The following is a 25,403-nucleotide window of genomic DNA, read 5'->3' as shown; positions in this document are numbered from 1 at the left end:
TTTGAAATATTCTTTTTATATAGATAGATTTGAATTAAATCAAGGGAGGTTTGAAATATCGTTCAGTAAAATTTCATTGAGATTGAAATAGCTTTAGAATAATCTTTAATTTGATTCTAAATCGAAATCGAAACGACTTTGGAATATTTTATATTTCTATCCGAATTGAGATAAAAATATATGCGACAGATCTTTCTATTTAAATTTCAATTGAAATCGAATTGAATTTTGAGGTAGCTTTGATTCCAATTTAAGTAAAGGTTGAAGCAAAATGGAAAAATTTTTGGTTCCAAGAGAATTTTATTCCCTTTCTTTTTTTTTTTTATCGTTACATTTCTTTTTGCCAAAACAAAATGTTTGTAAAAAATGCATTATATATCGTGTTTTCGTCTATTTGTTTCCTTCGTATTTTTTAGTTGTGTGATATCTGATCTCGACATGTTTTCTGTTCATTCTAGTTTTCGTTTGGCTCGAACGTTATCGTGGGAATTCAATTATTTCTAAATCCAACGAGACGCTTCGTTTATTTGTAGGATACCGCCGCTATTTCGTAGAATTAAGCAAGGCAATTGTTCAACGTGAAGCTCGTTTTCGATTGTATCGTTCTTCTTTATTTAGATAGCAGCGGAAGCTAAATAGACAGTTCATGTGCAACACAATTTGTCGTTCTATTCCGTTCCCCTGGGAATTTCATTTTATATCATTGCAAACAATAATAAACAAATTTATAAGAAATAAACAAGTAAATATCACAAGCTAAAATTGTATTGACATTATCCTATTTGATAAACAATTGTGAGGTTATAAAAGAGAAGTTTAACCTATAACCCTTAACCTTTTGTCAACTCACTAATTTTATTAAATGGCAACTTATTGGATCCTGTGGTAACTTTTGTGCAGATCTAGTTAAAATTCGAGTAACAATCAACTCAAATTAGCCATAAAAATGCTAGTCGGATACTTGTACTTATATAAAGCGATATTTTCTTTTCTTTTATATAAAGGAGATAAATTCATTTCACTTAGTACAACAGAAGGCTTGTAACCAGCACTTGACAACTATCAATAAAAACTCACGCGGCCTCGAAGTTACGTAATTATCATCGTTTAACTCGAAATTACATCACCGATTGTTTTATAAGCTGTGGTCATCCTAGTGGTCCTCCAAACAGGAGGCAATTAGCTGGTAATCAGTTTGAAATCGATAATTCGAGCTTAATTGGCGAGAATGATGTGTAATTACGTAATTACGAGCAAACGCAGCGAGCTTCGGAAATAGATTTCTGAATTTACTGCGGCCGTCAACTCTCTCGTTGCGTCTGTTTTACCGGTTACACTTTTACTGTGCCGCGATAAGCAAGGAATCTGTGGTAAATTTCGATCGCTGGCGCTCATTGATACATCCATTTAATTTTTAGCTGAATTAATTTTTGTAATTTTCAAATATTAGATATTACGTTCTATAATAAGTTGGTTTATGTAAGATCTATTTAATCAGCGATATATACATATATCATTTTATTCCATTATCCTCTGCAAATGAAGAGCACAGATGAAAACTATTCTTATTTAGCGTATAAAGCGTTATTTATTATATTATTAAACTACAGTAGCATATATGTAATCTGTTTATAATATTCCCCAAAATGTAATATCGAAAGACGAAGTAAATTATTACAAAATCTAACAAAACATATAAAATTATTTCGATGAAGATTTCAAAGAATATGTTATACGACTAATTCGTAATTTATTATTCAGCAATCTTTTTTAACAAACAATTATATCAAAATAGTCAAGTATATGAAGAAACGGGAAATTAAAAGATTGGAAGAGTAAAATAAAAAAATAGTAGGAAACGAAATGAAAGATTCGATAAATATTCATACCTCTCGTGGTGAACGTTTTATTCAATTACAATAATAATCGTCATCGTCGCGGTGGTGATGTTAATAATAATAATAATAATAATAATAATAATAATATTCACGGTCGTAATCATAATATAATGACTATAATAATAATAACGCAAAAAAGGACAAATCGACAGGCTGAATGGTGATCGTAATCACGTTACGCGACATCCAACGACGATAATAATGACAACGGTAACAATAATGAACAACAACAATTCGAACAAACAATTAAAGCGTCTGCGATTTTTAACAATAATTAAACAATATGGTCGCGCGCGTTACACTCGGAGAAACGATGAATTTCCTTTTGTCCCTTTACATTTATTCTACGCGTGTCCGTGAATGTATCGTGTAGTCGTGTATTCGTATACGCAGGGTGTAAAAGAATCGTTTGATGATCTTCCTTCAACGTACTATTCTATTTCAACCAAATAAAAAAGCACAGATTTAAAGAAGAATTTTACTAAGGCAAATAGATCTACAAATTCCAACTAACTGGAAGATCCAAAAATTTGCTGCGTGTTGTTCAGCGACACACAAAACTCCGGTATCGTCTCATTAAAGAACGAAAGTATTCTTATCAATCGTTCGATCAATTTATTAACTTTTTATCGACTAATTGTACGTGCTATGCAACTAGTACTTGTTCAAACGTAGCAATTTATTACTTGACACGAGTTTATAATAAATAAGAAATTCCATCGATTCTAAAGCGAAACACATCTACTGTCAAAGTTACAAATTTTCCATACTTCGTTCTAAAAATAGGAAAAAGAAAACAGACCTAGAAATCTAATTATTTTCCACAATATGGTTGCACAACGAGTCGAATACGATAAGATCGTGGCACATATTTCTTTTACACCCTGTATACGCGCAACGTATCATTGTATACATGTTCCTGGTGTAACAATTTCATACGTGCGATCTCTTCTATCTCCGTTCCACGACGATGAGCGTATTAATCGACGGGTCGTTAATTAACGCGACGAGCCTCGTCGTTTTCATCCTTTGGAACGATTCTTCGTGTTGTTGTTATGTGTTACACAGTCGTGTAAATTTGTTTGGTCTCTGTAAGTGTAGAACGTACGTGTATATGTGTCTCTAAAGGTGTACGAAATCGGCTGCAAAAAGGATGATCTATGAAATGCGGTATGAACGAGCGGTTTGCTTATGTACAGAGTGTTCCTTGAAACGTTACGAGTACAGTTACATCTGCTTTACAATTCGATTAGCCCTTTTATCCGCCGACCACTATAGTCGACTCGCTTTTGCATAATGTTTCGATTTTATTTTTCATTCGTCAAGCGAATCGTCCCCTGTGGATCCTCTTCTTTTTTCAATCTTCTCGCTCGTTTATCTTGACGTTCGATTACGAGGATGCGTACGAAGCTTAAGCTAAAGATTTCACGCGAATTACGTTTGTCGATCGACTTTCGAGACTGAGGCGACGTGGTATCGTGGATGCTAGCTTTTTCTCTTAAAGTATTTCGTTGCAAGACAGACTTTTGTAACGTTTCATAAAATTTATGACATTAAGAATTTCTTATCATTCAGAATCGATCGTATTTAAGATCGTTAATCGCGGATGCGAAATTTTTGTCTCGAAGAATTTTGCTGTAATATCCGACAGAGAAAACATTCCAAATACTCGACAATTAGGAATTTTCTATACATTGTCCTTTTGATTTTGAATGCCAGAAATCGTTCGATAGTAAGAATCGAGTTGATATTTGTTTCGAGTGGGAAATTCTTATTTCTTCAACTTCGATTCAAACACGTTTTCTAATGGAATTAAAGCTGAATCCAATTCCTGAATTTTTATATCTAATGCAATTTCTCAATCGATTTTTCCTCCTTCCAATCACCATCGATTGCAAGAAATGGAAGTAGTATTTCCTGGAGCGAAGTCACGTGCTTCCTCTTCGAAACGTTCGAAATCCCTGGTTCGCCTTTCATCGTACGATCGATCTCGATCACCGACCAGAGGATCGATTTCAATGCTCGCTCGCACCCACGGTTCCACGGTCGATCGAGAAAAAGCAAGTTTGCGGATGGTGAACGTGCGAAAGCTGGACAGGTTTTAACGTGGTACGAGTCCGTGTTTGTCTCTCAGGTTTGATTCTCTTTTCTCTTTTGTCGTTGAAAAAATAAATCGCTCTCTGCTAGATTACGCTCTTTCTTTTCTGACTTCGCAGCATGCTTTTTGTGTCCTGTAGGAGCTAACGCTATTATTTAAGATAATCTCGGGTTTACTGGACGAAACCTGTTCGTCCTCGTCTAATTATTCTTTTCTAGCCGAAACACCTACCATCTATCGCCACTGATTGCTCGCTCGTTTTCTCGCTTCCCCTTCGAACTTTAACCCTTTGCACTTTGAGTATCTTTATAATTCGATCGACACACCACTTCAGCGCATTTTTACAGTGAAATGTATTGAAATGAAAGGTAAATTTATTTGTACAGTAGCTTTCTGCTCATTTTCGTTTTGTGTCGATGAAAGGTATGTGAGAAACATCGCCATTGGAGTACAAAAGGTTAATTAATTGACATCGATCGTAGACTAATCGTCTCGTCGTGTGTTTATTGATCGTAGGACATCGCTTGAATCTTTGGAATTCATTTTCTTTCACTTGAGGTAATTTTAAATTTATACGTAGGTTCATAAATCTTAAGTAGATATAATTGTTTTACGAAATTAGAAGAAAAAATGGAAAGAATTATTTCGTTAAGGCACCTAGTTCTGGTTACTCGCTCAAGCAATTTCTTAAAATAAACAATTACTATCTTTCCGATCGCTTAACTTCAATAGAATAATTTTCAACTTCTTAAATTTTTCAAATTTGAAGAAATCAATATTATAATGCTGTTTTTAATTACCAATATTAACTAATAAGAAGCAACAAATTATTGAATATTTTTATCAAAGAAAAAAACGACGAAAGCGGCAAGAGAAACGTAAATAACGCGGAGACTTTAATGCCAGACTAAAGGCGAACGCTCGAGCTCGTGGTAAAGAAAATCGGTTTCCGATTTTCTCAGAGAAAACAGTTTTCGTTGGAGAAAGGTGGTCAATCGTCTCGCGACTAATCTGATTTTCATATAGAAATCGTGTTCATTAAAATTTATTTCAACGCACGAAACTTCCATCCCTGGAAATGAATTTATAATCGAACCAAAAGTATCATCGACATATTCATATGATATATTATATCAGCGATTATCATTGATCGAAGGGGAATCACGATGGCTCATTGATACGATAGATTGGCTCTCTCTCTTTCTCTCTCTGTCTCTCTCTGTTTGCAGTAGCTGATATTTTTTGAGAAATTGAAAAGCGATCGACCGAGAGCGACAGTATTTTTCTTGAAACGTTCGAAACCTTCGTCTGCTGTGGAATAAAGGGAACTTGTGTGTGGAAAAATAGCTAGCGACGAATCTGTTTTCTCTTCTTGTCTCGATGGGATCGGAGGATCAGCGACCGTGAAGCATACATCGTGCAAGATAATGAAGCCGTTAATGTAATTACGTGGTTAATTGCAACAGTTTGGCAGTCTTTAAACGATAGATATTTCCTTTCATTTCTATTGTATCATAGTTTTGATATATTTTTGTTGCAATTGGATGATGGAGAAACTTACTGATAACTTTTTCAGTTGAACGTATTTAAATGAAACGAAAAGAGAAAAGACTCTTGTAAATTTTCTTACGTCTAGATTTACAGGTTCCTCTTCGAACATTTAATTAAGAAACCTGGATAATTCATTTCCAAATCGAATATCATTTATTTTATTCTCGCGAGAAGCAAAAAATACGTTTAAACTCTGACAAATCTCTTCCTTCATATATTCCAAATTTCGAGTAAACGTTTCTCTCGTTTTTAAGATTACTTGCACGAGTTTAAAAAATAGGAATACCGATTCTAGCGTACATTTATAAACAACGCTCTCCGTTTCGAACCGAGCCCGATAGAACCAGTTTTTCCCACTTTTCTGCTTTACATAACTCTTCAACCAGAAAGATTATCAGCGTCGCTCCGCTCTGTGTCCGATCGTTAAGCAAAATCGAAAGATCGAAAAGCCAATGCTGTGTGTGCCAATTGCTTCGCACCGTACTGTATCCACTGACGCTGATCAATGGGAAGTTCCAACGAACATTTTCCTCGATCGTGATCGGTTCGCGTCGCTTTCACGAACCCATTCGTTTTTTCTTGTTTCTTTCATCGTTTCATCAAAGCGGTAAGGCATTGTCGGATATGTCAGCTGAGATCTTCGAATCGCTCCGGTGATTGCGTTATACATCGAAGGCTTTTACAAAAATATCATCTCCTTCTTTCTTTCGTTTCTTTTCATCTCTTGTCCCACTTTCCATAGTGATTTTTCCTCCTATGTTTTTTTTTTCATCTTTCGTTCTTCTTCTTTTATTCCTTGTTCTTTATCCGGGACGTCGAATTTATTTTGGATGCTTCGTTAGAAAAATTCGCTTCGAAAACAGGAAGAAACACTAACACACGAGGTATTTTTTAGTTTTGTCTGTTTGCTTAGCCGAATAGCAACTAGCCGCGTTTTACCTATCGTTCCCATCTTTGTTCTTTTATTTCCCATCTTAGTCTCTTTTTTGTTTCTATTTCTCGTGTTTCTTAATCCCGTGGCTTGTTCGCGACAAGCGGTGCAATTGCATCCTTGCGATACAAAGCAACAACGAAGAAAACAACTCGAGTGCACACCAGCTACGAAAAACCTTCCTTTTCGTTTTTTCTTTGCGGTTTCTTTTCTTCTCTAGATCGTCCACTCGTAATAGTTTCCGTCTTGTTTTGCATTTTGCACTTGTAATTGTATGCACAACTTTCCCGCTTTCCGCGCTCGAATTCCACGCTAACGTTCTTCTCTCTTCCTTTTCTTTCTTCTTCTCCGTGTAGCTTTTTCTTCTCTTTGGCACATTTACCGGAATACGTCGTACACGCGTCCAGGTACATTACTGTTTTGAAACGTGCTTTCTTGGTTAGCGCACTGACGATCAAAAAATTCGATTCCTTCTCTCTTTTTTTAAACTTTTTTTAAATTTTTAAACATTAAAAAAAGAATGTTTAAAAATTAATGCGAATATAAAAGTGTTTATACCGTAATAGTATAGCTTGATCATTTCAGATAAAAGTAATATTATCTAAATACTTATTGAGAATTTTTATGGAAAAGTAGCCTTATAAATTAAGTAATGCAAAGAATTAAATTAGATAAAAGGGCTTACGTATTATTTGAATGAAATATTTCAAGAATTATCATTTAAACGATATATTACCTTATTTGACTAGATGTTCTTATAAAACAGTAATTCTATGACATAAACTCTGACAATACGTTTATATTCGTGACACGATATTATCGAAAAACTCCATTGGAATTTGTTTAAACGCGAATCTTTGAACCGTCAGTGGCTTTCGTCGAATCGTTTCTCGCTTTCTCTCATTGGCCTGCGTCCCGATTCGGCTATTTCGTTACATATACGCGATAATTTACTACTTAAGCTTGCGCGGTATTTTTTTCACGTTTTATTTTTTTTGCATCTTTTTATCTTTTTTTATCATTTTTGTTAAAGCGAGCAAGATCGCGGACGATCATCGGCATTCGATAGAACGACTTGTGGACTCGTCGACATTCAACGTATACACACTACTATTCGTAAAATTACGTTTAACTTGATAACAGGTAGAGATATTAAACAAGACGTATCAATAACCATTTACTTTTACAACAACAGTCGCTACGTTTATACTCACGAATTGATAATTAGTAACTACTACTCGTTTAAATGTAATTATTGCGGTAACAATTACGTTATAAATAGTTAGCGAAAAACGGTTTGTCAATACTAACGAAGCAGTTCCACAAAGCAAATATTCTTTCAACTCACGAAAGAAAATCGAACTTTCTACTTAATTTGAAATTTAATTCTCTGTGCTTTGTAAAACGATCCGGAAGAACTGAAACACGTACGAATTCTACTTTCTCCTTACTTAATAAAATGAATTAAACAAAACTCTCTAAATTGTACGAACAAGTTATTTACTTAAAAAAGATTTTGCCCAAGAAAGACTTAAAGATCTTTCAACGAAATTAATAGGAACCGCTGTTCTAACTCGCGTAGATACAAGTTGCTTCTCTCTTTTTCCAAATTACACAGCGACGAAAATCAACGTGATCGTGCACAACGATCGAAAAGTTCGAGACATCAATTACAATAAGGCGATACAAATGTATCATTTAGAAAATTCTTCTCGTCATCGTGTTTATGATTCATCGTAAAAAATGCCTAAACGATGTGATCCACGTGAACAAGGTGAGGTGAAAAAGCATGAAATCTCTGTATGAAAAATACAGCCTCGAGTTTTCCAAGCGTGGCGCGCGTACGAATTGAAGGAATCGTCGCTCACGCGAACGTGATTCTAAAATAATTTCCACGTGATCCACTATGCAAACAAACGTTTATGATCTCGTGATCGCGTGTTGTTCGTTTCACGCTTTCTCCAAATTTTACAGAAAGTGCAGAATTTGTCTTCCTTTCTCCTTTTCTTCATTCGTCTTCGATCACGAAAATTTTCAGATTTTTCAAGAAATTTGTTTTTTTTTTTTCTATGCGCGATCGTCCGCGATCTCTCGAAAAATTCGAACGATCAGGCCCATTGCTAAGTACGCGGTGTCTATATTTATTTAAACTTGTTGAAAATATTTCGCATATTCTTATAGAATCTTCTCAGTTTTCCCTTCTGCGCGCTCCTCGGTGCCGCCTCAGCGCGCACCAGTAACCGGAAGTCCGTGCGCGCTTGAGGTGTGATCGGGTAGGTACAAGTTTGCAATTCCACTACGATAGTCAATAATAATATTATCATATAATATATATGTATATATAATATATCTTGTTAAGCCTCAACAATTCCCATAATAAGTCTATGTTAATCTCAGGCTCCACTCGGTTAGGACTTCCGTCGATTTTGTTCCTCGTCATTTTTCCTCGCCGCCTGTTGGGTTCTCTTAAGTACGAATTATTTGCTTATACGATTATCTAGATTTTATGCAAAAATAGAGTTTTGTGGATCCGTAGTCGAAGGTTTTTAACAGGCTGTGATTCGATAGATTTAGAAATATATGACAATTATTTTCATAATTATTCAAAATTTGAAATAAAAGATTTGAACTTTGAAACTAGACATTTAAAACTTGAAATAATTGCGTGGTAGCTGGAAAAAGTACCTTTCTCAGACGTTTAAAAGACAGTTAAACGGATTGTCATCACGGTACCACTAAATAAGCCCTTGAGGAACTACATCAACGAAAATCCTGATCGATGACATCGGCCAGGATCCTGGAAAACGCATTTTACTGAATCATCACATGTCTCGCATAATCTCACTGCCTCGTACTCTTGATACGTTCGATCCATGCACGTGAACAGCTTTCGTGATTGTGTCCGTTAAGCACAAGTTCGTCACTCAGGATCGCACGATTTTGCTACTCACATATTCGTGAATCTCTTGTCTTGGCAGAGTCTCTGATTGAATCTCGTTACGATTAAGAGTATCATAATTAGTATACACGAAACAATCCCTAATAGTTTGGCACAGTCAACCTTCCTTCTCTCATTTAACATCATCCTCACACTCAAAGTGTCTCTCTTAAATAGTCTCTTCAAACCATATCTCTTTTGTACTCGTCCCTACTTTAATTCCTCGTCGCAAACTTTGACAATATTTATTCTTATCAAACGGCTTCTTGGATCAAAAAAGTTGGAAAGCCGAAGGATTAGAAGCTTCCGATAGCCTGGCTCGTCAGCAACGAGGGCAGCCACGATAGTGTCGACGATCGTGTAATTATCATCCCATTGACTCGCTAATCGAGCTTCACTCGCCGCCTAACCCCTCCTCTGTTCGTGGCGCTTCTTTATCTTTCCTTCTTTTTTACTCTTTGTATTTTCTTCTTGAAAAATTCCCACCACCAGGGCCAGGTTTAGTTAGCACCTGACTGAGAGCTCGACCGTCGAATCGAGAGCGTTCGATGAAGATGAAGAGGCAAGCTCGTCTTCTTTTCTCTCTTCGTCGATTTGTCTTCGTTACATTTGTCGATCGACGAGCTTCATGATCGATTTCCTCGTTCCATCGGTCTCTTCAGCTTCAACAGACGGTTCAGCGTCTACGACGCTCCAAGTATGTCGCGGGCCGAGCTCTGGTCACGTTGGGCTACGGTGGTTCCGGCTCGGAGGTGGGAGATTCCTGCTACGCCTCCAGGAATATCAGAGCCGTCGGTTTCGGCTCCAGGTTGCTCTTCTTTGCCTCGACTACCAGGAACTCGATCTCGTTGCGGTCTCGTCTCGCGAACGACTCTGCGATCAGCCTTGCTACCTCCTGATGATGGAGACCTGTTCAAACAAAATACAGACGAATGTTAGACTTTTATCATTTCTCTCATTTCATGTTTGTAGATGGATTAGCGAGAAAAGAAAGATTTGGAAGATGAAATTACCTTCGACCTTGTGACCGTCGACTTCTAGGATCAGCTGACCGACCTCGAGACCACCGGCCTCGTACGCTGCTCCATTATCCTGTGAAAGTGTAAACTGATTAGTGTTCTGAATATCGGTATTTTGTTTACCTAACAATAGAACTACAAATCAATAATGTATATTTAAGTGTTCTATAGCTATATGTATAGACGACTGTAATTAAACTGATCGTTTCAGGATGTGTTTTCGATATCTTTTCATCGATCAAACGTTATTCTTAAAATAAATTCAGTCATTGATATTTCATTAATTACAGAATACTAAATTTTACTTTCAAATTTTTTCGAGATGTACAAATATACACAATACTTGAAAATTTCCTAAATTCTGATATTTCCTAATATCTTCATATTCCAATCAATTAAATATTATTTTCCAAATAATATTTATACAAATACAAATTTCCTTACATGTATATTGATGATTCTGGGCAGTGGATGTTTAGTATTGGCACCGCCCTCGATGGCAATACCTAAAATCGACTTGGTTTTCTTAACAGTGATCCTCAGGTTACCCTGATGATCAGGAACCACAAGGGCGCCATCTTCTTCTCTTCTCTCCGACATTTCGCTTCTAGTCAACCTTTGAGCACTGTGATGCCTTCGTGGTGGACCACCGGCACCTCCAGCCCCGGCAGTAGCTACACCAGAACCACCCTCTTCGAGGAGCTGAGCTTCTTGCATGTCAAAGCTCCGTGAGAGCTTGTGCGCGAGTTCCTGAAACGGGCACAGCTACGTTTCATCGGTGGAAGTTGAGCCACCCGGCTTCCGGTTGACCTTGTGACAGCCACCGTTTGTTCACTTAGTAGAAAAATTGATTTATATTCCTTTTTGGATGTATTTTCGAGATGTTGTTGCTTCCTTTTAGTTTCTTAGTTTCTTTCGATGCTATTTGAATATTTTGTTTCGAAAGTACCAGTTTGAATTTTCTATCATTTGAAAATTCTGATTTGAACTTTCTACATTGACAATTCTCATGCTTTTACAATAGAACGAAAATTATATGCTTCTAGTTTTAGTTGTCTCGCTTTCTTTTGAAAAGAAGTTTGAAATATTCACCACTTGAAAACAGAGTGAACATTTTTCAAGTTGAAAATACAAGATTTAACGCGAAATGAGTTTCGGACACGGTCACTGTCACGCAGTCCGTAAAAGCCACCTCGAACACGCATGATGACAGCACATAAGAGCTAAGGAGGCTGATGCTGACAAGTTCGTGTGCACGCTGTAGTCGAAGGGAGTCCTGGTAGTCTGTAAAGTTGGTTACGCGAAAAGGTTCGTGAAAGGTACGATACGAAAGAATTTCTAACACTTCGCGTTTCGTAACATTCTGTGAACCCTGTGCAAAGTGCTAAGACGAATATGAATAAAATTATATATAAATTATTGCCCGGAAAATAGCTATTTCTTCATGGACAAGATTTTTTGCATCTCTGGTATCAGATGTTTAGCTTTTACAAAAAATAAATATCAATAATTACGTTACTCGTGATGACATTTAAGATATAAAATGCATAGTATATCACGTTTGACTGCTTGTACAAGTTTCTCTCAAGTTACACTGTGAAAAGATTAAGAAGTTTAAGATAAAAGAAATATCTTGTATATAAATTTTTATAATTTTTAATTACAAGAAATTTAATTTCAAATGGTATCTTCATCGTAGTATTTTAAAAGGCGGTATTATCTTTTAAAAAATAACCAAATATCGTCGATCAATGGGTTTCACCATGTTCGCCTTTGTAGTTACTCCACAGCCAACTTGCATTGTCTACCGGGCTTCGCTTCTCCACAACGATGCACATCTCTTCTTGTTACCTATATGCAATCACAGTCATCGTACGCAACATCGTGTAGAAAAAACGTGAATATGAATAAAAAAAAATATATATATATATAAATATATATAGCAATAAATATAAATATATCGTGTAATATATTTATATTTACATACATATAAATAAATAAATATATATACATATATATATATATATATCGATATAGGTATCATAAGAGTATATTAAAAAATTAAGTTTCATGCTTGCTGATAGGCTGGTAGCAGTTGGGTGTTGGTGGTGCTCGGACAGAGTGGTGGTGGTGGTAGTGGTGGTGTTTTGTCGTGCAATTATTTTACGATCGAATTATATTTCATTTCTTTTATTCTTATCGAAATTGCGATTGCACGATCAACTTTCTTAACGCACGGCATTTAACGAAATTGGTTCTTCAATTTCAATTTGTAACGTGCGGAAAAAGACGAGAGATCATGAGACGATGATAGAAATGATCGTGGCACGTGAATCCTTGATTAAACCTTTAAAACGAGTATCTTTCCTAGACTAGTCACGTACCTTTCCTCGTCAAACTAGTCGAGTTTCACGAATTTCGAAATTCTCACGAAACTCCTTGCTCTTCGTTCAATTTCCGAAGCAAACTCGGCATTTTTTTTGTTACGTCGCTTGAGGAATTCCTAACTAGTGTTTAACTTCAGTTGTTGAGTCAACTCGCGAGTCCCCCGAGCGAATTCTAACGCGTTCGTTAACATTAGAACTAGAAGAGACGACAAAATTATAGATTCGTAATTTTCCATGAGAATCTTATAGACTTAGATTTATGGATTTTTGTCGAATTTATAGATTTTTAAAATTTTACGGATCTTCGAAATTTTCTCTACTTTCTACATTTTCTAGAATCGTCAAATATTATAATTTTTACAGATCCTATAGATCTATATAGATTTGAGTAATTTTTTGCAAAATATATGACTCAAGATCTTTATATTTTTATTGGAAAATATTTCTTTCCTCAAATTATATATTTTTGCATGTCGCTGTCATTTTGATTCTTTTGATAAAAATTCTGTATAATATTTTAGTTGTCGACAGTTCTAGTGTCAAACGTTTTGATTTATACAGAATTCTCGGTTTCGTTTTGCGAAAAATAAAATTTCAGAACGTAGATTCCAGATCGTCTCGAAATTCGCTCGACTTCTATCGCGTGCGTCAAATTTCCACCGACACAGATGTTTCGGTAGCCGGATCCGTAGGTCACGGTCGACGGGCATGGAAATCGAGCGAATTCGCGAACCAAGTTTCGCGGCCGGCCTCCTCCTTGCATAGAGAAACGCGAATCGCGAGCGGTGAAAGTGTTTCGCAAGCGAACGCGGTTTGTGTGACGAGAACACGCGAACGCACGCGTGTTTATTCGCCCCGTGAATTTCTCTTCCTATGCGTACCTATGTGGATCCCATTTGTCAACTCGTAATTGCGAAATAATTAAAAAAAGTAACGAAAATGGAAACGATTCTTCAATAATTCTGTATATTTTACGGCGAAGCCAGAGTGGAAAAAATACAAGCTTAGGAGACAAACTGAGATCTAAAGATTTTGTTTGAAATCAACTGAAAATTAAGCAGTCCAAAATTAGGTCACATAACTGAAATCCAACTCAGAATGTTGTCGTCGTTTATAAAGCATCAATATATTGAAAAAAGAACAATCTTTTAAGTTTGCCAAAAATAAATGATAAATACGTAGAACTTTATAATAACAATATTATAACAATTGAAATTTTGAAAATTGTAGCGAATGATTAAAATAGATTGGAAAATTTCTCTGTTACAAGACAATTAAAACTATGCTTTATTATATTTCTCTCCTGTAGTTTTTAATTAAAATTCTCATTAAAAAATAATATACGAAATGAAAGATTTTAACTATTACATAAAATGTACGTAACTTGTAAATTACATGACGCTGTAGAGGTTGAAAATCGATCTGATACAACGACAATAATTCAAATGACGCGTGAACGATGGTCGTCGAACTGAAACTCGTCAGGGAGCCATTTCCTCGTGGATTTTCCGGTTCCCTTCGAGTCTCCTTGTTCGGTGAAAACTTTTGTCTACGCTTTCTCTGCTGATTTATCGTCATCGATGGCGTCCCATTACTGATCGAAACTTTCTTCCTACAAAGATCCTATCTTACGAACTCTACAGCATCGTTCTATCGATTGTCTACGTTCGTTTAGGATCCGATTGCACGTTTCTAATCTCTAACGGCGGTCTCTATAGCAATTGAATAACATGAAACAAACTATACTAATATCTACGTTTCGATTTTACACTCCGTTTACCGATTTTAAAGTCGCGAATATACAGTGATGTGGAAAAGTTCCTAGTCAGAAAGCTTCTTCATTTTATGTTCCAAACGCGATTTCTAAAGGAATTTTAAATAATTTAGTAAAGAATTTAAATAATTTAGACTGCACATTTTTATGCATTTATGGAATATTTAAAGGCTGAAAAATGCATAAAATACAGGTAAGATGCAAGAATATATAAAATACCTAAAGTAGGGTAGATTGTTATAATAATTAGTAAGTGTATCAAATTTTTTCTTAGATTTGGTTTCTTTATTTGTGTTTATATATATATATATATATATATATATATACAAATGTGAATTTGCATAAATGTGTGCAATCTACTAATATTATACGACAATGTAATTAGTATGTATTCGTTTTATTGCTTTCTTTTGCTCGCTATTCCTTCATAGCCAGTATCAGTTAAAATTCTTTTAGACATCGCTTCTGGAATATAAAATGAAAAATTTATCCAACCAAAAACATTTGCATACGCTACTGTACCTGACTATACAACCTATACTGCTACACTGTATTTCGATGTGAGTAAAGTGATCGTGCATGCCAAGACATCTAAATATAATGTAAAAATACACTTTGACATATGTTCAGACGGTGTATATATAATTATATATTTATGCTCGTGTTCGAACGTTCTTATAATTATATATACATTGCATAGATATTATAGTAGTCGTGCGTTGAATATATAGTTAAGGACAAATCGAAAGTAGCATGTGCAAGACATCTAAGAAAAAACACGTACACACCTAACGCTATTTCGACTAAATTCGCTAACTCTAAGAGCAGAAAAAGGAAAATTGATCTTGGTAAAAAGAAACAGGGATAGAGAAAGAAGTAAGAGACAGATAGATAGAGAAATATATTTGTAATGTAACATATAGTAAAAGAAAGACAGAGATCTAATTGGGAGAATTTCATGCCAAAAGGGATGATCGTTTCCGATGGCTTGATATTAGACAATTAAATTAAGATAACTTTTGATTTTCAATGATTATCGATCATGATTTTATTTTATTTAACCATCACGTAAACCGATTAAAGATAAATATTTTCTTTTTCATTTTTTCGATTAAAAATTAAAAAATTTTATACTTTGAAATTATAAAAATTGTCGATTTTCTAAGAACTAGAACTTTTCATTCTTTTTAATATATGCGTATCGGAATAACCGCGCGTTTAAAGTTTGCATATTTTCTTCAGTTTATAATACAAGCTTCGTGTAAAATATTGCAAAAGTTCTGTTTCACCAAAGTGAACTTGTAGTTAAGCAAGTAGGAAAGTTCTGAGACCATAATGCTATCGGACATTATCCTACTATCTGTCAAAAAATTAAATTTTTGTTAAACAGGTTTACCGACTAGTTTGTAATATATTGTCTAACTATTGTCACTACGTTTTACAATCGTATCTATTAGTTACTTTACTAAACATCTCATGGACAACACTTCGAATATTACGTTAGAATTTGTCACTATTTTGTCTATTGATCTAATATTGGATCCGATGAAATGATACTACTGATGAATAAATCTTTTTGTTCATTTTCTGGAACAGTCCCGATCCCAAAATTTGGTTAAATTTTTACACGCGATATAAAATTATTTTTCAGTCTATTTATAAGTAATCACAATTGCCTTTAGTTCAAGAGAATGATTGTAATTCTTTGATTAATTAGACCTTCTTGGATGAATCGATTAGTTAGCAAGATAAAATAAAATTCAAAAAATAAATAGAAGAAAAGTATCCATCGTATTCTCCCTGCTTCTATATAGGTATCAGAAAATTGTGATTGGCGATCGATTATTTATTTCTTCGATTTACAAGCAGTTCGAGGATACGAAGCCTCGAGTCGCAACCAGAAAGCCGATGCGAAAATCTCGAAAAGTACCTTGAAGAGTTCATCCATCCCGACTCGCGTAAAAAATCGAAGAGCGTTAAAAGCCTGGAAATTTCAGCCTAGCGATGTACAAGACTCGCGGCTGGAAATTTGCAAATTTGCATTACTCCAGACGATTTTAACACTAGGGAGCTTTTAAAACACTCGAGATCAGATTAAGACAGTCAGGCCGTTTAAGTTTCAAGAAAACTCGTCGAGAATTGCACGGTCGGCCTGTCGTACGTCGCGACTCAAAACGTTTGACGCGATTCGAAACGTTTCGCGGATGACATGGGAGAACAAAGAAAGAAAAAAAAATTGAAATTTTAAAGTACAGTAAAACAAGAGAGGCTTTAAAAGTGAAATAAAAAAAGAAAGAAAGGAGAGGGGGAAATCAAGAGAAAAATCGATAGACAGAGAGAAGAACGAAAGAGAAAAAAAGAAGTATCTGTGCGTGGTAGACTTTTGTGTGTTGGTGGTTCGTTTAAATTTAAACTTACGAGGGGCCTGGCGCCCCAGTACCAGGATTTGACACGTTGCGTTAGCCCACCGAGCAAGTGGGACCTCCAACCACCGAAACCTCCACCACCTCCACCCTCTGAGCTCCTTTCCTCCCTTCCTTCGTCCTCATCCTCCTCCATATCGCGATTCCTTTCCGTTCCGCCTCCGCGTCTCCCATTACCGATCATCTCGGCGTCGCTACCATCGCAACCACCGTCGCTCTCCTGCGTCGCGACGCCGGGAGAAAAACATCGAAAGCCACGTGTTAGCCCCGTCAGCCGATACAACGTTACATTATAGGGTTACAGTCTCGTCAACGTGAGTTTATTTTTGCCATTGTCAAGCCTTCGTTCCTTTCGTTTCACTGTGTTCATTTTGTGTTTTGGAATTCCAGAGAGTTTTTCTTGGGGGAGAGAGAGAAGGACGGTAGCTGTTGGTTGTTTTATTATAGAGTTATGTAGATAGGGATTAGTAGTATTATTGGTGTAATATATAGGGTGGATAATGTTAATGGTGAGTTTGAGTTAAAGTTGTGGTTAAGATTTTCAGATACGAGCTGTAGGGATTTAGGGAATTATCCTTGTGACTACTACTTTATTTTAGTACATGGCTTAGCTATGTATTTTATTACATAGCTTACGAAATAACGATCTAGAATTACATAGGTGGTACTATTATTTTACATGTAAGTTAGAATCTTCCGCAACGTAGAAGAATTTTCTCATAAATCTTCACGAGGCGGATCATTTTTCTAGTATCAAACTACGCTCTATTTAACTAGTCAGCAGAGGTAAATAAAGCTATCAGATGAAAATCTAGAGAATGCTATAGTATAGCTATAAGTGAGCAATATCCATTTTTAATTTCCCGCAAATTGAACACTTTCAAACGTATACAAAAAGTACACTAGAGATCTTCCATAAAACTCATCGATTTCGTACGAACACATTCTTTCAGTGATCCGTGCACAATCTACAGCCATTAGGACCACCAAGAGGGATTCCGTTCTCAATTTTCGCAAGCAGTCAGCGACTGTTCAATCGTCTCGTTAAGTTCCATCCCGGGCAATGGTAACGTGCACGCAACTATTCCGCGATTCCGTTATCCGCTATTAATCCACGGCACGAAGGCGATCGATTTATATCGTAATCGCTCGCGCTGGTGTACGATTTCACGGCGCGGCGAGAAAAATGGCCCCATGGTCCCTGGACGAGCGTGACGCGCGCGGTAATCATCATTATCGCGTCAGGATCGCGTAATCCGAACCGAGCCTTTCCCATCGTATACAACCGAGATAGAATGCGTACAACGAGAACGAAGGAAAATTCTCATTCCGTGTATACCTCCGATAAACCTGAGATTACAGGGAAATCGGCGCGATCACAGTCATAAGTGATTTCAAGGTTTCTCAGTCGGGACCGTAGATAACTTTTGATTGCACGGATCGCGCTTCCTCTTTCTTCTTCTTCTTTTTTATCCCTCTTTCTTACTATCTTACACAGTAAAAATGGTTTGTATGATGTTTAGCGATGGATAGAAGCTATGAAGATCGTTTAAAGGAAACTTTCAATTTGAAGGTTTTTATTCTAAAATTCAGTAGAATGTTCCAGCTATAATCAGACAGGTAAGATGATCATAGCTTCTCGAGGGATCGAAAAAGTTGCGATTTTATCTATGTTATTTTCTGGCGTTCTTCAGTTCATTTCCGATTCGTGAGCTTTCCTCATTTCTCGCTGGAAATAGTTCCTCTAGAATTTTCTGTATTATGGGATACTTGGCCTTTCATTCAGATTAATAACGATTGATTTCTTGGTTTACGATAGTCAATTAATTTTATTCTGTATGTTATAAAATATATATATCTAATATATAATATAGGGATTTTTATCTATTTCGTTGTAATTTAATATCTAATTAGAATTTTATATATCAGTTCCCTATGTACTCTTAACATAATTTCAACTAGCTGCTCGTACAACGTTTCACTTGATCCAATCCACCTCTAAAGAACTCTATCCAATACTAAAGATAATTCCAAAGCATCATCTATCTTTCATTCTCTAAGACCACATCCACAGAATCGTCATTTGATTCATATTATCTCATCCCACGCAATCCATCAGGACACGATATGTATTATTCTATAATAGGATCGGCTGGCTGTGCCAATATATAACCACAAGCGTGCAAACAACGAAAGGAGCATCGCGTCGCGGTAGAATTCCGATTGTTCCTGAAACACTTCTCCCGGAGTAGCGTTCGATTGTTTGCAGCAATTAGAACAGGTGTCCGCAATTAGCGGCGTGGAGAAGTCTTTGGAGCGCGAAAGGGTCGCGAAACCGGCGTCGTATTTCGCGGAATATCTCCTTAGCGACCGTGGAAGCGTGCAATTACCAACCGCCAATTAATCGTAATTAAGGGACGAAGATCGCCCTGGTGACCGTTTCCACGTATCATTATGTGGAACGTCGCGACCGATCGACTATCTAACCGAATATAACGGGATACTCCGAGAGTAATTCGTCCTCGTGAGGTAATCGTGTTAAGTAATTCGTAGTATATTATCGTTGTGTAGATTGATGGAACAACCTTAATTACTATGGCTAACAGACGGAGTGACGGTAATAGAGAATGGAGAAATAAATAAATGTGTGGTGGAATGTTGGAAGATCACTTAGTAGTAGTTATTATATATGTCAAATCATCTTTGGAAAACGGGGCGTATAATGAGTCTTGCTGCTAGTTGTCCATAGTTGTCTTATACCAGATGATGTTTGTTTATGGGAATGTATTACAAAAGTTAACAAGTGATATCGATGATTGAGTGATCGAGATGTCTATGACGATGAATTTAGGTTCGATAACGAATACACGGTCAACGGGATAACGATTGCGATTAGGAACTCGATGTACTTATCGGATTGCACCTCAGTCCAAGTGGAACTGCCCTTATATACTCCTCTCCGTATTCCTTAGGTCAATCCCTGTTTTTAAGTTATTTAATTACTTTATACCTCTGTTAGGTACACGTCCCTACCGTGACCACGGCTACGTTCAGCGACCGGTTATGCCACTTCGAGCCCAAGCCCACTGTCATAAATCTCGAGCAAACATAAACTCAATTTACATAAACAATTGGCTTAACTCATAAACAGCTATTTCTCAGTTTTAAGGTTTAAGTACGACAATAATAAAAAGTCTAGACTAAAGTATAGGGGACCTTTCTAAACATTCCAAAAGAAAGGCCCCAATGTCCTTTCATCTCCGACATATATAATATTTAGCATTATTCTCCTGTATAATTAAATAATCAGAAATTGATTCTAGATATTCGCTATGGCTGTTAAGTTAAGAGAGTTTCGTTAAGTTGATATTAAGCGTGATTTTAGTACATTAATTGTATGTATAGAGGAGATGAAAAATAAGGGTTGATTGTGGGAATAGAAATTTCGTACGAATAAAATATTTACACCGACCGATTGATAATGAATTTTAAGTTATATTAAAGATGCGAATTGTTTTATATTATGACAAATAATATAGTTATCTAACAATTGATTGTATATTGACCTATTTAACTGTTTTTGGTATAATATTTATTTACATTGTTATTTATGTATAAATATAATTTTTTATTCACACTAATGAATAAAACCCCTAAATGAGAATAATGGATTATTCTCAATTATTACGTTAAAAAATTATAGAATTTCATAGATATTATATCTACCTTCTTCCACTTTATAAACCATCATTTATCGATTACCATTAAAAATCAATGATACCTTCAACCAGTTTAATTAAATACAAAAGAGCAAAAGAGAACATTCTATACTTCGTAATATCTACTATTCCAAGTCACATGATACTACAGAGTAAAATTCAAACGTTCGTTCGCGAGGGATCGTGCACCGAAATTCGACTAGATACATGTCGTTAATTGACCCAGATCGTTATGGGCGTCACCGATTGCCGAGGGGCCGCTTTTCGGCCCGCTTCGTCTTCCTGGTATATAACGGAACGACTCGCCGAAAACTTTCTCCGACGCTGACCTATTATCGGTCTGCCATTATCATCGTTGTTTCGCGCAGTCGGTTAAGGTTAGTGGGTAACCGCGGTTTGTTGAATTACGAGCCGAGTGTCACGTCGAACGAGACTCAGGTTTTTCAGACTGGAACGATATCTTCGTGGAAATCTTCTTATTGCGGATAATATCGCCGTGCTAAGACTGAGTTACACGCAGATCTCTTTTAGTTTCTTGTGAGATTTTGAACCACTTAAACAGTGTTTATGTAGGTATCATTAAAAACGGTATAAATGTCGCGATGTTTGGTATAGGTATGAGGAATTCTTTTTTTTTATATTCAATACCGCAGGTTATACACCATTTATAATATCTGTGTAACAACCATAATATCAGAACTTATGAATGGTGTATAATTTATGAGTATTTTATGAACCAACCGAATGATAATTTTTCACAGAAATTTTATTTGATTATTTAATTATTTACCATAGATAAGAAACAATGTGTGTGTGTGTGTGTGCGCGTGTTGCAATGTTATTTGGTATGGATGTCGACCTCATCTAGAACGAGGTATCAATTCCACGATTTCACCAGATCACAGTGGATTTTGCACGTAGGTGTCATTTGAAAACTGCTCTCGAAAGTCTTTGCGTAATGCTCCGACTCGATGAATTTAAAGTCGGAGATAATTCCGTAAGAATCCGATATCGAGAAGTGCAAATAAAATTCTTGTGAGGAGTTTCTTGATCGAGAAAGTCAAATAATTTTATCGTAAGAATATTTCCCTCAAGAAACGCGTGTCTCATTTCGTTGCAGAGACAATTATGTAAATGACGGTAGTTGCGCAACTATCACGCAATTCCGTGTATATGTCACGCAGTATGCAAAATATACAATTACTTACACGACTGTTATGCATTACAGAAGTTTAATTAATGTATTAAACTTTTACTGCTAGGATTATTTATGGCTTACTTTGAAGTAAGTGTATTAACTTATACACGCTTAAGCGTTAAAGCGCTAAAAAATTTAATAATATCATTAAGAAAGTATAGAGTATGAGTTATTTTTTTATCAAGGTACGAGAAATATATTAGAATGGATAAATTGGAAGCTTAAAAAGGAGTTGTTGCATCGAAAACCATTTTATCAATTTAACCAATATGGTGGTGTTATATTTATTTCATCGATTTATTTCTGCAACTTTGTATTAGTTCTCTATGTTAACATTGGCATTCGATAGAAAAGTTCAATTCACCACAAGTAACTAATCGTTTAAACTCGTATTTCCACCGTTCCACCCCACCGAATCTATTAAACTTCTCCACTCGATTAAACTCGAAACGCATCGGGCAAAGTATAATTAATCCACAAAGAGTATACCGATTTCGCAATTAAATCGATTCGTCCTGCACCTTGCATGACCAGAGATTAAAGTAGTCTCTCATCGGATGATGTGTAACACCTGCGGGATTCGAAAATCAATAAAATTGACAAAAATTTTACTACTGTGCATAATTACATTCTTCGTTTATGTACATTCAAAAGTATTGCAGAACATTTGTCGTCGAAAATTACAATTTTGATAAAAATAGAACGTTACAAAATTTTATCCCAAGTTTAGCGTTACACCCAAGTACTAAACAATAAGAAAGACGCATAGAGAAATTAAAAAGAAAACTTCGAGTAATCGGAAATGTAACCTATTCTGTGATAAAGAAACGGAATAGAATTTGTAGAACATACGTAAACTCTGCTCGGCTAATAATGCACATAAGTATCTCGAGTAAAATCCCTTGCCTCGAAGCTTCTATCGTTCGTTTTTCACGTGGCCGCTGACCCACGCGAGTAGTGGCTCGTTATTAATCGCGGTTCTGCATATACAGTGAGTCATCAGAGAGGCCAGAGCCGCGTACAAAAGTAACCACGATAGGAGGATGATCCGTGGATCGAACCGGTTCGGAGATAAGGAAGATAACCAAGAGGAGACTCGTCACACGAGAAATTGATCAAGAAACGAGCCCGTTCCAATTTTCATCGCGGCCACGGAAACGGGCTCGGACTCTGGCCGTTGCTTTTTCTCGTTTCTTCTTTTGAGTCGCGATCACTGACAATTGCGAGCCAACCGAGGTAATAAATTCCTCGCCACTTAAGTCATAAAAGTGACACCGAGGATCATCCTTTTCTCATACCTCTGGAAAAACTCTATGGAGCTCGATTTATTTCTTCGATTCTATTACGATGACGATTCGCTTGGATTTGTTCCAAGCGAATTTAAGATGGATTATGTATGTTGTTGTACAAGCTACGTAGTGTTAGGTTGTCCAAAAAGTGTCTTTCTTTTACAGACATGTCTTTTGCAACGATGCATTTTTATATAAACATGAAATCTAATCTGTTGAAAGTTGTGATTTTTATTTTGATAGAACAAAATGGATCATACGTAATTCGATAAAATAATATAAAATGAAAAATGTTGTATATCCATTATTTCCTTATAAAACGAAAGAAACTTTTCGAACGACCCAATGCATAATAATATACATAGATACGTCTTTCCAAATTTATATTTTTATGAAAATTGAATAAACGATTAAAGAAATGACGAGGAAATAGAATCTGAATAAACATTTATTTATTATTCAACAAACATTTAGCGATAATAAACATTTATTGGGCAACAAATTTTTTTCAAATTTTTCCTTCCTTTCTCCAACGAAATCTCAAGGCAAATTTCTACCTGAACGAGCAGCTCTAAATGAGAAGCTAGCGAGAGAGGAAGACAGCAAGAGTAGCAATTAACGGAATATCCGATTAAGATCCAGTCGTGAAGTTTCCCAGGAAGGTCGGTTCTTCTTTCGTCGAAAAGAAGTACCGTTCGGTTGGCCCGTCAATTCTGAGTAATCCTAATTGACTGGTTGACATGATTTGCACAGAGGAAAGTCACTTGGAAGATTTGCAAGTTGGCAGAATAAGGTGTAAATAAAAAATGGCGGTTTCTTTAACAGAGAATAACCGATTCTACGTTCTACGTAATTCTCTTGTTTGACATATTCGACTGCTCATTAACATTCGAGGCAACGACGCTTCCGTAAAAATGTAAACTTGCCTGAGTAATGTAAATGACAGTTTGACGGGAGAACTGTGTCGAATTGTCTCTATACGTTCTAGGTACACGACAAAATTTATAAATAGAAAGTTCAGAGAAACAAAAGGCAGAGAAAGAAAGTGTTACGTCCGGTGACTCTTTACATAAATCAGAATCCATCCCTCGGTCAAGACGGTCACTAACTGTCGGACCTCAACAATCCTAAGGAACTGTCTTAAAATAAAAAGTAAAAGGTAAAATAAAAATGCTTAGTTTTAAGATCCTTAACTGTTATAAAAGAACTTCAAGTTGAGAAGTTCCTTATCATCCTGGTTATTGTTCAATCAAGTAAAAATGGGAAGGTCGGGTTTTTCTCATGTTCAATGGTCATTTCCAACCGGAAGCGACCGGTGATGGGGCGATCAATCCCGAGCAATAATTTTCCCCTGCGACAGCATCGTCACCGAACTTCACTGGTTTATCGACCTTAGATCAGTCAACATTTCTTGACTGGTTTTTTATCTGTTGACTGGTCAATGTCTTGACCGGTTCTTCCTTCACTGATCAGTCATCAGTTGTAACTTGCTATTTACACGTCTTTGAGAATACGTCTATACGCACGACGTGTAACTATTTATATCTACAAAGTTGTTGGAATAAAGTATATATTATAATCTGTTTCTTCAGTGTTATAATCAGTCAACCACTTCTATTATCCTAATCGAAATAGGGGATCGACCAATTCGTGGCGTCGATTACCTTATCGTAACGAGAATTTATGACTCTCGTTGACGCGATCTACCACGAAAGCGTCTCTCCGCGAACGGTCGAATAGAAAGAGCTTATATATTTTATGATAAAAATTCGGAGAAAGGAATATTGGAATCCCTGAGACTCAAAGTTTCATAGAATAATACGTGAACTGGTTCTTCCAGGATAAGAACGCATGTAGTAGAACTCTGATATTGCAATATTGTAAAGAACTTTTTCTCCTGCAAAAAGCGGTATTATTATAATTATCTACGAACTCATTTTTGGGATTGTTGTCGTTTTGCTTGGCCGAATTCAGGGAAAGGTTTATCGCGGAAGGATGGAGAAACGGCTTAGGATTTCTTTCCATAGTGTTTGTTTGCTAATTGAGGAGAGGATTCGCGGTAGAGACCGTTTCGCTTGGCCCTGTCCTAATTAGCGAATTTTTATTGCGAGAAGAACCGCTCTAATGGCTCTCTACGGATTTTGAGTGGCAATTAAGGAGCCTTCTACAGAAGACTAA

General features: G+C 36.2%; 1 protein-coding gene across 7 annotated transcripts in view; it reads right to left on the bottom strand.

Annotated features, from left to right (window-relative positions):
* Positions 1-1,876: 1,876 nt before the first annotated feature.
* LOC132906923 (whirlin) overlaps positions 1,877-25,403 on the bottom strand; it is a 111,351-nt gene continuing 87,824 nt past the window's right edge. For 5 of the 7 annotated variants that reach the window (XM_060959564.1, XM_060959566.1, XM_060959568.1 and 2 more), the window contains 4 exons: positions 17,015-17,239; positions 10,880-11,185; positions 10,430-10,508; positions 1,877-10,325 (listed from right to left, as the gene is read on the bottom strand). In XM_060959564.1, coding sequence (XP_060815547.1) covers positions 10,183-10,325; positions 10,430-10,508; positions 10,880-11,185; positions 17,015-17,239 — 753 coding nt within the window. In that variant the 3' untranslated portion in view covers positions 1,877-10,182. The remainder of the gene's footprint in view (positions 10,326-10,429; positions 10,509-10,879; positions 11,186-17,014; positions 17,240-25,403) is intronic. The other 2 variants (XM_060959569.1, XM_060959571.1) reach the window with 1 other exon arrangement.

Source organism: Bombus pascuorum, chromosome 5 (genome assembly GCF_905332965.1).
Source record: "Bombus pascuorum chromosome 5, iyBomPasc1.1, whole genome shotgun sequence".
NCBI classification, from domain to species: domain Eukaryota; kingdom Metazoa; phylum Arthropoda; class Insecta; order Hymenoptera; family Apidae; genus Bombus; species Bombus pascuorum.
The sequence above is the reverse complement of the archived record's forward strand: the minus strand, read 5'-3'. Positions and strand labels throughout refer to the sequence as shown.